The 13,976-nt window shown below is 32.6% G+C and overlaps 1 protein-coding gene across 3 annotated transcripts in view; it reads left to right on the forward strand.

Annotated features, from left to right (window-relative positions):
* The first annotated feature begins 8,548 nt into the window (after positions 1-8,548).
* The window catches only part of LOC149181483 (inactive beta-amylase 4, chloroplastic-like), a 93,838-nt gene continuing 88,410 nt past the window's right edge, over positions 8,549-13,976 (forward strand). For all 3 annotated transcript variants that reach the window (XR_016257013.1, XR_016257014.1, XM_089416635.1), the window contains exon 1: positions 8,549-9,046. Coding sequence is in view for 1 of the 3 variants with exons in the window: in XM_089416635.1 (XP_089272761.1) it covers positions 8,754-9,046 (293 nt within the window). In the remaining 2 variants the exon portion in view is untranslated. The remainder of the gene's footprint in view (positions 9,047-13,976) is intronic.

Consider the following 13,976-nt stretch of genomic DNA (forward strand, 5'->3'; position numbering starts at 1 on the left):
TGAGAATTGAACTTGGCTAGGGAAGAAATATCATTCTTTTCAACCTTCCAAAATAAATCAATTAGCAACTTTAAATTACTATATATACCGAACTATTCAAAACTTCTATTAATTTAAAAAAAAAAAAAACATTAACCAAACTTTTAAATTGATGTGATAAACTTTTAATTATTATCTAATAATATTGAAATTTCTAAAGTCAATTGGGTTTGTTCTATATAAATTCACTGAAACTAAAATAGAAAGTAGAATTAGATAATATCACGAATATTAAATATAATTTTGTTGATTTATATTTACATTTGGATAGATATATGTAATGATACCACATGAGAATTAATGTTGACAAATTTTTTTCAATATTTAAGATGATAACAAAATTATATATATATTTTTTATCCAAGTACATTTATAAAGATAAAAGTAATGTATGGATTTATTAAAATTAAATTCATAGAGTTGGATGATATCATAAATATTGGATATAACTTTGTTGGTTTATATTTTATTTCTTGTACCATATTGAAAATCAACATTTTTATTTTTATTTTTTAAGATATATATGGTTTTAGTATTTTTATTATATATATATATATAATTTAGATAAAAGTATTAAAGGTAAATTAAATGTTTTAAAACTAAAATATAGTATAGTTATGAGTGATTTAAGGAATATTTTTTAATTTCATTTTTTAAATAGGAATCACTATATATTATTTAGTGGAATCTATAATTTTGTACATATCATCATTATTATTTTCCTAAGTGGAACGATAATTTCATAAATGTTAAAGGGCAGTTTATTATGTCTCTATAGAGATTTGAACCCGGACACAAAACATGTGCCATGCCGCTCAAGCTAAGTTCCTTCAACCTACTATGTTAACACAAAAAATTCAATATAATTATATTTTTAATATTTTTTTAAATGATAATATATATGTGTGTGGGGGATTAAAAATGGATAAATTAATAAAAAAAGACTAAATTTACTAAAAATAAATAGAATAAGTTAATAAAAATTAGAATAGAGTTTGGATGATATTATAACTTTTAGATATAATTTTATTATTGCCGGACACTCTCCAATAATGTCATGTCATGTAATCATTTTAACTTTGTCAAATTACATAAAAACAAAAATTAAAATTAAAATAATATTGTGAAAACATTTTTACTTGGTCAAAATAAAATAAAAGTAATAAAAAATGTTAAAATAAAAATATCTTCATTGTATTCATCCATAGTATTGACCTACGACATGAGAATCCATGACATTGACCCATGGTATTATGTGGATTATAGCCTATTTAAAGTGGGGGAATTAAACCAACCTAGACCCATCTTAACTCCAACACTGATAGGGATCAAATCTGAGATGCAAACCTCTATAAAAGTGAAAATAAATTTGATCTCTCTTGGCGCTTGGTAGAGTGGAGTTAAGATAGATCTAGGTTGGTGTTAAGAGACATTCTACATTTCAATATGGAAGAAATGTTGGAATAAAATGTCAATGTCAATAAAAATAATAAAATATACTGCAATTTTGTTTTTATTAATAAGACAAGGACCCAACCAATTGAGTTAATCCTTGAGCTATTTTATTGATAAAATTATAAACAATTTTTTAACAAAAAATTGTTAATATAGATACTACATTTAAATTTTTTAAATTAAAATAATTCATATTCATAAACATATAAGTAGAAATATTTATAGGAAGGCACTTCCTCCAAATCGTTGTTATTGTATATTTTTGGATTTAATTACATGACTTTCAATTTGTTTGTCAATAGCGATACAAAAAAAAATATTAGAGGATTCTTAGTTGCTTGCCAAGATCACAAGGACTCCTTATCAAAAGAAGAATATTATCGACATAAAGAAGAAGGGTGATTACTGCACCAATGAAAGTTATGCCAACACAACCTGCTTCCTCCAAGCACTCTTCTAAATTATCAATGTATATGCAAAAAAAAACGAAGGGAACGCAGAACACCCTTGCTTGATTTGAATATTACAACTATTTTTTTTTTACTAGTCTTCAATGGTCATAAACTTGGCATTAACATGTTCATACAACCTTGTCACAAATAGCCCTCAACTCAAAAGAAGCCTTTATCTCTTCCATCCTCTTCTAAAATTTTGTCCCAAGGAAGGTGACAAAAGTTTCCTGAAGTCAAAACAACATAAGAGATTAAGGGTAAGATGTAAAATAAGGCCATTCAACAACAAGGCTCACAACTATTATAATTGAGAATTGAACTTGACGGGGGAGAAAACAATCATTCTTTTGAACCACTTAAAAAAAAAATAATTAGTAATTTCAAATTACTAAATATACAAAGCCATTCAAAATTTATATTAATTTTAATCAAAATAAAATATTTACCAAAATTTTTAATCAATATAATAAAGATCTAAGATCCTTATCCAAATTCAATTTTTGCAAGTGACATAAAAAACGTGATGTGTATATTCCTCTGAGATCTTTATCCAAATTCAATTTTTGCAAGTGACATAAAAAACTTGATGTGTATATTCCTCTTTAAGATAAACTCATTAAACTAAAATAAAAGATAGAATTGAATAATATCATAAATGTTAGATATAATTTTGTTAGTTTTTATTTCCATTTCTTAGTAGATATTTCTATGTATTAGCATAGTGAGAACTAATGTTGACAAAAAAAATTCAATGTTTGAGACAATAACAAAACTCTATATATATATTTTTTCCAACTACACTCATAACGATAAAAGTAATGTATAGATTTATTAAAATTAAATTCACTAGGACTAGAATAGAGCCGGATGATATCGTAAATATTGGATATAACTTTGTCTTTTATATTTATGTTTCTTGTACCATATTGAAAATCAACATTAAAAGATTCTAGATATACATGGTTTTAGTATCTGTTAGGATATTTATAAAAATATCTTTTTTATATCTATCTATACAAATAAGGATAAAGACCATATATAAATGTATTAACATTAAATAAGTTTATTAAAATTGAAATATAGCATAGGTGTAATGAATATTATTGGATATAACTTTGTGAATATATATATATATATATAAAATAAAAATAAAAATAAGTATATTTTATTTAAGGGAATTTTTCATACATCATTGATATTGTTATAACAATTTTATAAATATTATAAGGGTTAATTTATTAGTGTCTTTGAAGACTTGAACTTACTAGAAACACAAAACTTGTGCAATACCATTCAAGCTAAGTTCTTATATTACAATGTTAACCAAAAAAAATATAATATAAATATAATTATAATTTTTATAATTTTTTAAAATGATAATAAAATAATATATAGTTTTTTTGTATGATAAAAATAAAGATTAAAAAAATAGATAAATTAATAAAATATAAAATAAATTGATTAAAATCACAATAAAGTTTGGGTGCTTCTATAACTTTTGGATATAATTTTATTAGGTTGAGAGTTGCTCTACATATGGAAGAAATGCTGTAATAAAAAGTTAATAATAATAATAATAATAATAAACTATAATGTCGATATTAAAAAATGAATATAAAATAAAAGTAGTAACAATAATTAAAAAAACACTGTAATTTTGTTTTTATTAATAAATTTATATATTTTATATTTAAAATTTTATGAGAGCATGGAGAGCTTGGAAAACCCTCACGGTGGCTAGGGTTTTGCCTTAGTCGACCGATCATGTCCAGATTGAGTGATTATTGCGGGTTTTTGCGGCTTTGGAATAATGATGAATCTTCGTGTCTCTATGATGAAGATGGTCCCTATTGTTGGCATGCGAACTAGAATGGCTAGTTCATCTTCTGCCTCTCATAGCTTCATTTTGAAGTTAGGGTATGCCCTCTCGACAATTCAAGAAATTCATTCTCTTGACATGGATCTAGACAAGGAAGCATGCAACACCGAAAAGTTTTCTCAAAGCAAGGATTAGTTTGCAGGTTTAATGGTTTTTGGCTGCGACTGACAAATTTGCATAAATGGATATCTAAATCTTGGAAGCCCCATGTATTAGATAACTTGAATATTTACCCCATGGCTTGAGGTTTTTCGTTGTTGTCTTTGACAACATCAAGGATAAGAAGGTTATTTGCAAATCTAGTCTGTGGTTTTGGGGTAGTGCTGGTTTATTCATGCAGCCATGGTCTCCCACTTTCGATCTAGTAATGAATCCAATCTCCACGAATCCAGTTTGGGTAAGACTCCCAAATCTCCCATTGTGTTTGTGGAGCATTCAAACGCTAACATATATTGGGAACACTATTGGAAAATTTTGTTGCCAATGTCTAGATACTGAGTATTATTATAAAACAACTTATGCTTGCATTTGTGTCGAGACAGACTTTAGTAAGGGCTTTCTTGCTAAAATAAATTTGAAGGGCCCTAATTATGTTTGGGCTCTAATGTTAGATTACAAAAATGTTGTTTTCGGGTGGAAAGCATGTTATGAAACATGACACATATTTAAAAACTACCCCAAGCGACATGATAATAAAGACTAGAGAAAATACCCGAGGTCAAATTGGTGACAATGAGCGAAGGGTGATCACTATACAATATATAAAGAGGATGAGCACCAAGAATTGAAAGTCTCATAAAATAAATATGAAGAAGGCACTATAAAAGAAAACACAATTGGGATTAATTAGGGGAGGAAATAATCAGAAAACATATCTGAAGTTGGTGCAGACAAAGAAGTTGCGCCAGAATCAAAACAAGGAGAAATGCAAGAGGATCCTCTAGTCTTAGGAAAAGAGGAAGAGAAGCTAAAATGTGTGGAAAATGGACTATCCCAAGAAGAAAACAGACGAAAAGTTGGAGAGGCAGTCTCTTGGGCAAACAAAGAAGATCTCAAGAACCAGAATCAGAATGTTCAACCAAAATCAATGGAAAACACTAGATGGATACAAATTGGGAAGAAAGGGAAAAATGTCTCACCAAGAAAAACCGAAAGTCACAACTAAATAAAACCAAAAATAGGTTCGTCTTGATGATGAACCACACTAGATGGTTCAAAACACGTCGACAAAAAGCTCTGGGTGTGATTAGTACCGAAAGATGTCCCAACATTCATAATATGGATCACGTAAGCCTAAATTCGAAGATTAATTTATGTATTGCCAATACATAGAATTTTTTGGATTTTTTTGGCGAGTATATACATATAATAGTTTATATAGAATAATGTGCTATAGGGGAGGGAAAATAAGAAGATTTCTTTGGAAATCTTGGATAGTAGAAGATGTAGATGAATAAATTGATGCAATCTCTTATAATATAAAACACCATAGTCGTTCCTTTCTATATATGTAAATATGTGTGTGTGTGTGTGTGTTTTATATTTTGTGCAATTTACGGACCCCAGAGATTAGTGATCGCTACGTCCACGAAATATTTGTTCCAACTAGATCCACCTAAAGGGATAACTTCCTGCTAACTCAACCACAGAACTTGATCGCAAGGATGTTGAGAGAATTGAACATCTGACCTCTCAATAACAAAGGTGTTTTAACAACTCAGATTCGACAAGTTGAGCTAACCCTGAGAGCTATTTTATTAATAAAATTATAAAGAAATTTTGAACAAAAATTTAGTAATATACATACCACATTAAAAGAATTTTAAATAATAATAATTCATATAAAGATATAGGTAGAAATAAAAATATTTCCACATACATACACACATACATATATATACTTACTATGAAAATTAAAACAATGATGATTCATATTAGTAATAAACATATTTTAGAACTATTTCCATATACATACATACATACATATACTTTTATGAAAATTAAAACAATGATGATTCATATTAGTAATAATCATATTTTGGAACTATTTCCATATATATATATACATACATAAATACATATATATACTTACTATGAAAATTAAAACAATTATGATTCATATAAGTAATAACCACATTTTAGAAAACACACACACATATATATTTAAGGTAAATTCTATTAGCTTTAGAAATTGGAGATTACATCAGAAATTATCATAAGATCTGCTCGTCTCTTAGATGGGAGACCAAACCATAAAAAAAATGGACACTGCACAGGGCCTGTGGGGACAATTTGATACAAATAGAACTAACAACTATTAAGTCTAAATGTGGATGATGGCCCATGCGACCTTGCTCAAAACTAACAACAAAAGTCCATACATTAAACATTAAGTGGGGGGATTAGAATCAGAGCCTGCCACCCGAATAAGAGCCATTGGATTCGCCGGGGGTTTAGATGTCATCGAGGGGATGCTTAGATGGTGTTTGATCTTAGCGAATTTGCGATTGATCCCGTATAGCTTGTTGTCATAATACTTTAGGTGTCCATACATGTGGTCTAGGGATTGTAGCAGCTTTATCCTAGACTCTTGGCTATCCAATAGAGTGTGTCCCAACATGAACTTCATCTGCTAGTATATATCTACTGTCCACATAAACTGATTAGCTCCTCCTTGCGTATATCTTGTGTCAAGGAGCTAACTTGTCAAATTTGATAAGGAGGTTCTATGGGCATAAGCTTCCCCTTCAGTTTTAACCAACTCCTCCTGTACATGAATCAAAATATGCTTCCCGTAACTTGTTGCAAAGCCTTCCACACAATTATGTAAGTGAATGTTCTCTCTACGTGCTTGCTCCTCGTAGTATGTTGCCCCTCTTCACACGACCTCTTTATGTAGGCATGGTGCCAACAAATTATGTTAACTGAGCTACATGATATGATTTGTGATGGATGCACCAAGGATTTTCCACTCCAAGCCGCTTCTCCTTGGTAAAGTGGAAAACTAGTTGAGGAATTCCCGAGGCCTCAACCACTTGATAGTCTAACTTGCTCGAAACTCAACCACACCACTATAGAGTTCCACCTATTACTAGCGGTTTGGTTGCAACCAAAATCCACCCATCACCTCTTTCCAACTAACTAAGAGGACTCTATCTCGCGGGTCTAAACTTACGACGACACTCCCTTTTCACCTCATGTTGATAAATAAGGTTCGATTGCATATGCATGTAACTATATCTATTATCAGAATTTTAATAAAATAAAAAATAAAATACTTTTTACATATAAAAATGTGAAATTTATATATAATATAAATAGTATTGTTAAAATTAACATAAATCCATCTTAATTTCATATCTATCCAATATCTAAAAAATAAAATCTTTCCATTTACAAATCTTTTTTAACTTATATATATATATATATATAAATTAAATTAAGCTTAATAATTTTATAATTAAAATAAATTACGTTAATATATTTATATTTATTATATTACAATAGAACTAATATTGATAAAAAAACTCAATATATCGGCCTGGAGTATGCCGTAAAACTGCTTCTGCTTGGCTAAGAGCTCGTCTTCCTCGGACGTAAGGAAACAGGTTAACGGCCCAAGACCCAGAGGCATCTGGCAGGAGTGAAAGCCTGCTCCCTTACGGACCACCAGCGGGTTATTACAGGTGGCGTGGTTTTCCTTGATAACGGTGATGAGTCAAATCGACATTCGCGGATAGCAGCCAGAGATGGTTGTCCTCACTGTTGGTTTAACACCTGAGTTTGATAAGTTTTGCCACCTTCGAAAAAAAAAAAAAAACAAAACAAAAAAAACAAAAAAAAACAAAAAAACAAAAACTCAATATATATACTTTTTAAAAAACTCAATATATATACATTTTTGATATATTCTGATATTGAAAAACTAATATTAATAAAAAAAAATATATATATATATCTTTGAAAAAATGAGAAATTTGTTCACTGTTTTTAACTATAAATATAAATATACTTTACTATATTGAAATTTAAAATATAATCAATCTCTTGTATTGTAATATTATTTGTATTAATAAAATTATATAATTTTATTTAAAAAAATAAAACTTTTACTAATTCATTTTATAATATAATTCAAAAATCAAAACACTAAATTTAAATAATAATAAATATTATTAAAAAAATAAAACTTTTACCAGTTCATTTTATAATATAATTCAAAAGACTAAATTTAAATTATAATAAATAACAATTAAATATATTACTTTAAAAAATGTAAATAATATTATCAAATTTAAACAACCATCAATATCATTATAGAGTTTTATTTTTAAATTTGAAAGAGAGGAACTTAAAAGATGCACTCAAACTATTGGACTACGCTATCCTTAAAATTCCAACATACCAGCCATTCCATTTATTAATCATGATCTGTTAAACTTTGGCATGTGATGTGATATGATAATTGAAGATAGGTTTGAGGATAAAAACAAACCATGCAATGGCAGGTGGCCAAAAAGTTGACAACGCCATCACTTTTACATAAGATGATATTTTAGACGCGTGAGGAACCGACATCCCACACCCAAGTTTGCCCCTTCAAAATTAAGGTGTCCGTTCATTGAAATTGACGTCCTTTTCTCATGGAGCTTCCCAGTCATAAGACGGGAAAATTCCGCAGTCAAGGGACAGGAACTGCTCGCCTATAAATTCCTTCACCCGTCTTCATTTCCCTCCTCTATCCCGCCTCTCCTGGAGATCGTCGACGCAACGGGCCACTCGGTCGCGTGACGGATCATTATTCTCTTTCTTACCCTTCAATCCCCGGCCTTCGCCTATAAATCAAAGTCCCCGAGCCCTTATCCGGAGCTAAATAGACGTTACGCAATGTTCCGCTGGTGGAGATTCCAAATGACCGTAGGGGAGGTATGAAGACCGCAGCAATAACCCCCTGGTTCCATCCCTGCTCTGTCCTGGACCCGCACGCGGCTCTACACTCGCCCAGGCTGGGCACCGCTCGCAGGAGCTTCCGCGGTTCTATGAGCAGCGCTACCGGGATTCCCAGGCACCATGGACTCATTGCAAAGGACTGCGCGCGCAGACATTCATTTGTGCCGAGGAACTTCGGCAAGAAGAGATCGAAACCCGTTGGCGGCCGATCGGGGTCCAAATACCAGGGGTTAGCCGGCCAATTTCTCAGACCCGCGGGTTTTGTGCTCAGGTCAGATTGTTTTTTTTTCGACTTTTGTTTTATTAATTTATCAGCATTCTTCGCAATTAATTGCGGAATGCCGAGGCCTGACGGTAAATTTCACATCATTGGCGTTAAATTAGCTTTAAATTTAATTAAATAGTTCTTTATTGTAAATTTCGGTAAATTGCACATCATTGGCGTTAAGTTAGCTTTAAATTTAATTAAATAGTTCTTTATTGCAAATTTCGTACCCGTTTTCGGTGCGCGGGAACTAAGGCATTTGACAACTGTAGCCACGTTTAGAAGGATGCCTTGAATTAAAACTTTGGATACCGCTATTTGTCCGCATTCTGTGGTAGGATAGCTGCAGTGTTCTCTGATGTCCAATTAGCATGGATGGAGACGAAAAGGTGCGGGTATCTTACTTTGTAGAAACAGATAATAGCCTGATATTCCTCGCGGATAGAGGGGAAGATTTGAGGTTCCTATTCGTATTTATCCATTAGCTCCTTAATACGCGGAGGGATGATCCTTGTGGCTTTTTTGGCTACACGTTTATTTTCTTTTTTCCTTGATTTTAAAATATTTCAGTTTGCAATAGAAGGGCATCACTGAATAATCTTCTTTCTTCCCTAACGAGTTCATGATTTAGGTCATGATGGCTACACTGTGACCGTGATGGCTTTACTTTGCTTTAGTTCAAGCTTCGAGCAATTCCATGGAGATTTCTATTTTCAATTATGGTTCAGGCTACAACGGACCGAGTTAAAACTTTTTCCACCTTCATCAAGGGCAAATCATTATTGGGAGGAGTTCTACAGAGGCTTCTTCTCCCTCAGCTATGGTTAATAGGATAGAAATCAAGTCTGATTTTTTTTTTTTTTCCACCTTTGTCGAGCTCGAATCACAACTAGGAGAAATTCCAGAAGGTTGGCCACTCTCTCAACTATGGTTTAAGGGATGCAGATTGAGTTTGAATTTTTGTAACCTTCGTCAAGGTTGAATCGTAAGTGGGAGCAATTCCGTAGTGTTTTCTACTCCCTTAGCTATGGTTTTTAAGGTATACAGGTATCAATGTTTTTAAAACCGGAACCGGTGACCGGACCGGTCCACCTAATGAATCGGTTTACCAACCGGAACCGGTCTAACCGGGACTGGTTTGGTCTAAACGAACCGGTTTTACAAAAATACATTAAATAATTAATTTTTAATGAAACAAAACTATTTTAAGATGTAAAACCATGATTCCAAGCCAATAGAGACAAAATATGCAAAGTTTGCTCCTTTATATACCATGTAAAGGTGAATATATCAAAATGGCACCGAGTACAATACATATCATCGACAAAATAGCAAAATACATAAGAAATGAGGCTCTAAATGGCCTATAAAGTCCAAAAACAATGCTGCAAGCTATGAGGCCATTGGCCTACTACAAGTCTACACTGTACACATGATCAATCATCAAGTTCATCACCACTGCTAGACATAGGATCATCATCAGGAGCTACATAGACATCATCTGGTTCAGAGTCTGAGGATGCCTCAGCCTGATCTGCAACCTCAGTATCAATGCCACCAATGATAATAGAAGTGGACCTAATGGAAGCACGAGTTTGTCGACCTGCACGACTAGTGCCTTCCATTGCTTCTTTGCCTTTCCTTGATGTCGCTACTAATCCTGGTTCTGATGCCGACTCAGAGCAAAAAGTCTGATTTTCAGAGAAGTCAAAGATCATAAAAGTGCTGAGGTCAAGGAGTGCTCCAAAGGAATAAGAATATAAGAAGGTTTAAATAGTCTGTTCAAGACCTGTAAGGCATTTGCAATTTCTCTCTCTGTATTTCAGGGCAAATTCTAAATTTCTATGTACTATAGTAAGGTGAGCCGAGACTTTGAAAGAGAACCAAAAAGCTTATGTTATATCAGATATAAAGGCCGAACTTCCTCACTAGAAATTAAGGAGAAGTTACACTGGAGTTCTGATGACTGTACATGTTAATGTGAAAGTTCCTGTGGACATCAGAAACTCTTTGAATTACATTACCCCGCGAACATCCAAAATAACACCTCTATGAAAAATCAGAACTCTGACATCCGAGTTTCTTTGGACAGTGACATCTAAAGTACAAAAACGTGGAATTCTGTAACCTAACTTATTGACAGATTTAAGGCGTTTTTTATGACAACTAGAAACAATAATACTTGTCCAAGATCTGAGCTATCTTTGGCATTTGAATTTCCTGAAGTTTAAAGTAGACATGGAAGCATCAAAGTCTAATATAATGAAGCATCTAAGGATTGGGAGGAGTTTTATATGGCAAAGACAAGGAGTATACATGAGAAATCTTAACCTATAGGCTATGACAAATCCAAACCTGTGGTGTCGATATCAAAATCAGCCTCAACCACAGTAAAAAACCCCTAAACCACAGTCAAATTTCCCTAAACCACAGTAAAAAATCCGCCTTTTTCCATGTTTTGGTGGGCATGCCTAAAACCGGCCGGTTTTCACCGGTTAGGGCTGAAAAATGGCGAAAGGCCCAGTCAAACCGGGTTTTTTGGCCGGTTCAGACCGGCAGCCTTGCTAACCGGCCGGTTTGACCGGTAACCGATTTTCAAAAACGGTTTTAAAAACTATGACAGGTATATATGGTTTTCTATTCCCTTTAAATATTTAACGCACTTATCAGTTATGTTGATAAGTATTAATTAAGGGTTGAAATTTGTGGCCTTGATCTATCATGCATATTTGAAGAAGTTAATGTCTAATTGCTTTGGAACTAAGTGCAATATAATGGAAGTTTGCAATCGGATTTTGAAAAGTTATCTCTTTAATTGAAGTTGAAAACATTTGTTTGAAATACAAAGGTTGAAGGCCTAACTGTGAGACGTGTTAAATGCTTGAATCTTGTAACCACGAGATGCCCAAAAGCTCCAATCATCGAGGGATTGCTCATACAACAAGGCTTGAAGCCATTGCAAGAAATACTCGTTATGAGCTCAACATGTCACATGCTAAAATCAATTGACAACTTTTTCCTTTTTTTTGCATAACAATGTTTTTGTTTATTGTGGTTCACAAATATTGAGTGGCTGCTACATCCATGGGAAAACCCAGGTAGATCAACCCACCGGTCAAACTAGCAAGGCCTAACCCCAAGGGCGTTGAGGAGATTTGACCTCGTGACCTCCAAGTAGGCGAGATAATTAGCAACAAGAACTCAACCAATTGAACTATTCCTTAGGGATTTTGCATAACAATGTTGTTAATATTGTCTTAATCAGTAATCATCATTGTAATTTGACAATTTGGCATTTATCCGTTGTGAAGATTTGAAACTAGGCATACATTCCAATGGTCCAAAGCTTTAAACAATTAAACTTAGTCTAATGTTCAAACTCTAAATTGATATAAGTAAAAATCGCTAATTGGATTCTAAAGTTGCGGGCTTCATAAGCTTGAGCAATGTCATCTTTTTGTTCATGTGAACAAATGCACAACTTAATGACAAATTGACTTATCGCCCAATAGATGATAATATGCTCTTTGGTAATTTCCTCTAAAATGGAGGCCACAAATTTTGCACATCCAATTTTTGGAATGTTCTTGCCCATTCTCAAGTAGTGTGATGTACCTTAATAAGGTATTTTCATTTTGTGCAGCTTGGACTTAAACATTTTGTCCATCCATAAATGACAAATGTTCAAACTCATTAAAATGTAATTTTAATGTTTTAAAATTTGAGTAGAAGTTACAAGACCTTCCAAAGAAAAATAATGATAGCTTCAAAGTTTGAATTTCAAAATAACAAAATATTTACAAATTATGAACTTAGAACGTTGCATGCATAAGTCACATCAAAATTTATATAGCAAACACAATTTATTATTTAAACTTTAAATAGTCACATACAAATTCTAAATTATAATGATATGAATCTTAATAATAAGGGGTTCAGAGTATGAGATTCAAGAGTCAAGAAAAGTTGATTAATAGTTTCATAGATTATATATCCATAGTCAGGAAGAACATGAGTGATAGTCCAAAATTGAAAAATGCTAAAAGCAATGCATACTATGGGCGCCAAACCTCAAAATAGCAAAAAAGGGAGTCCTTGACTCAATACCCATAGTAGCATGAAGGCTGAAGCCTATCCAAAAATACACGAGGCTCACTTCCTTATCACTCATCATCATCAATGCCCTGCAACTGCGACTCATGTCTTCTAATGGTACATTTACCAATCCTATCCAGAGAGATGGATCACCCACCTCATCATTGATTTGGGTGGCATTTTTAGGATATACATCCCAACATGCTACTAGTCCCTGTAAATACTTAGCCGCATTCCCTGTAAGAAGGTGAAGAAGCGCATAAACTAGTTTCTCTACTCTCTTATAAGCAAGCCTATTCCTTTTAATAAAGGGAATAAAATTGTATGTGGACCAATACTTTTATGCTAACCTGAGATAGTAAATGAATAACTAGAGTGCAAACTTCTAGAGCTTTGTCACTAGACATCTTTTACCATTCATTAGGACTTATTTGTGCTATATCCAACAAATATTGCTTTGTAGCTTTAGAGAAATTGGGGCTACTAAACATTGCAAAGTCAATAAATTGTTCTCAAATTATGGTTTCTTGCTGTAGTGTATACATATTTTCTATGGCATCAATAAACCATTGTTTCACTTCAGGATCATCTATTGGTGCAACTCTACTTTCACTCTCTTTATACAACCTTTCATAAGCGGCCATATGAGGAGGTGTGTTAAATTTGTTGAAAATGTAATGAGTAAATGCCTTCTGGCTTATGCCTTGGTTAGTGAAGACTTCGAATTGTCCTTCTCCTAGTATGAGTGCGAGCTCATGAGTTAGACTATAGTTAGGATGAGTTATTTCTAGTTTACTAGAATAATAATTAAGTTAGCTTGCGTAGAGTTGGAGCTTTAGTT

Source organism: Pinus tabuliformis, chromosome 3_2, assembly GCF_031772625.1.
Source record: "Pinus tabuliformis cultivar Carrire ecotype Pingquan chromosome 3_2, CPIR1, whole genome shotgun sequence".
Taxonomy (NCBI): domain Eukaryota; kingdom Viridiplantae; phylum Streptophyta; class Pinopsida; order Pinales; family Pinaceae; genus Pinus; species Pinus tabuliformis.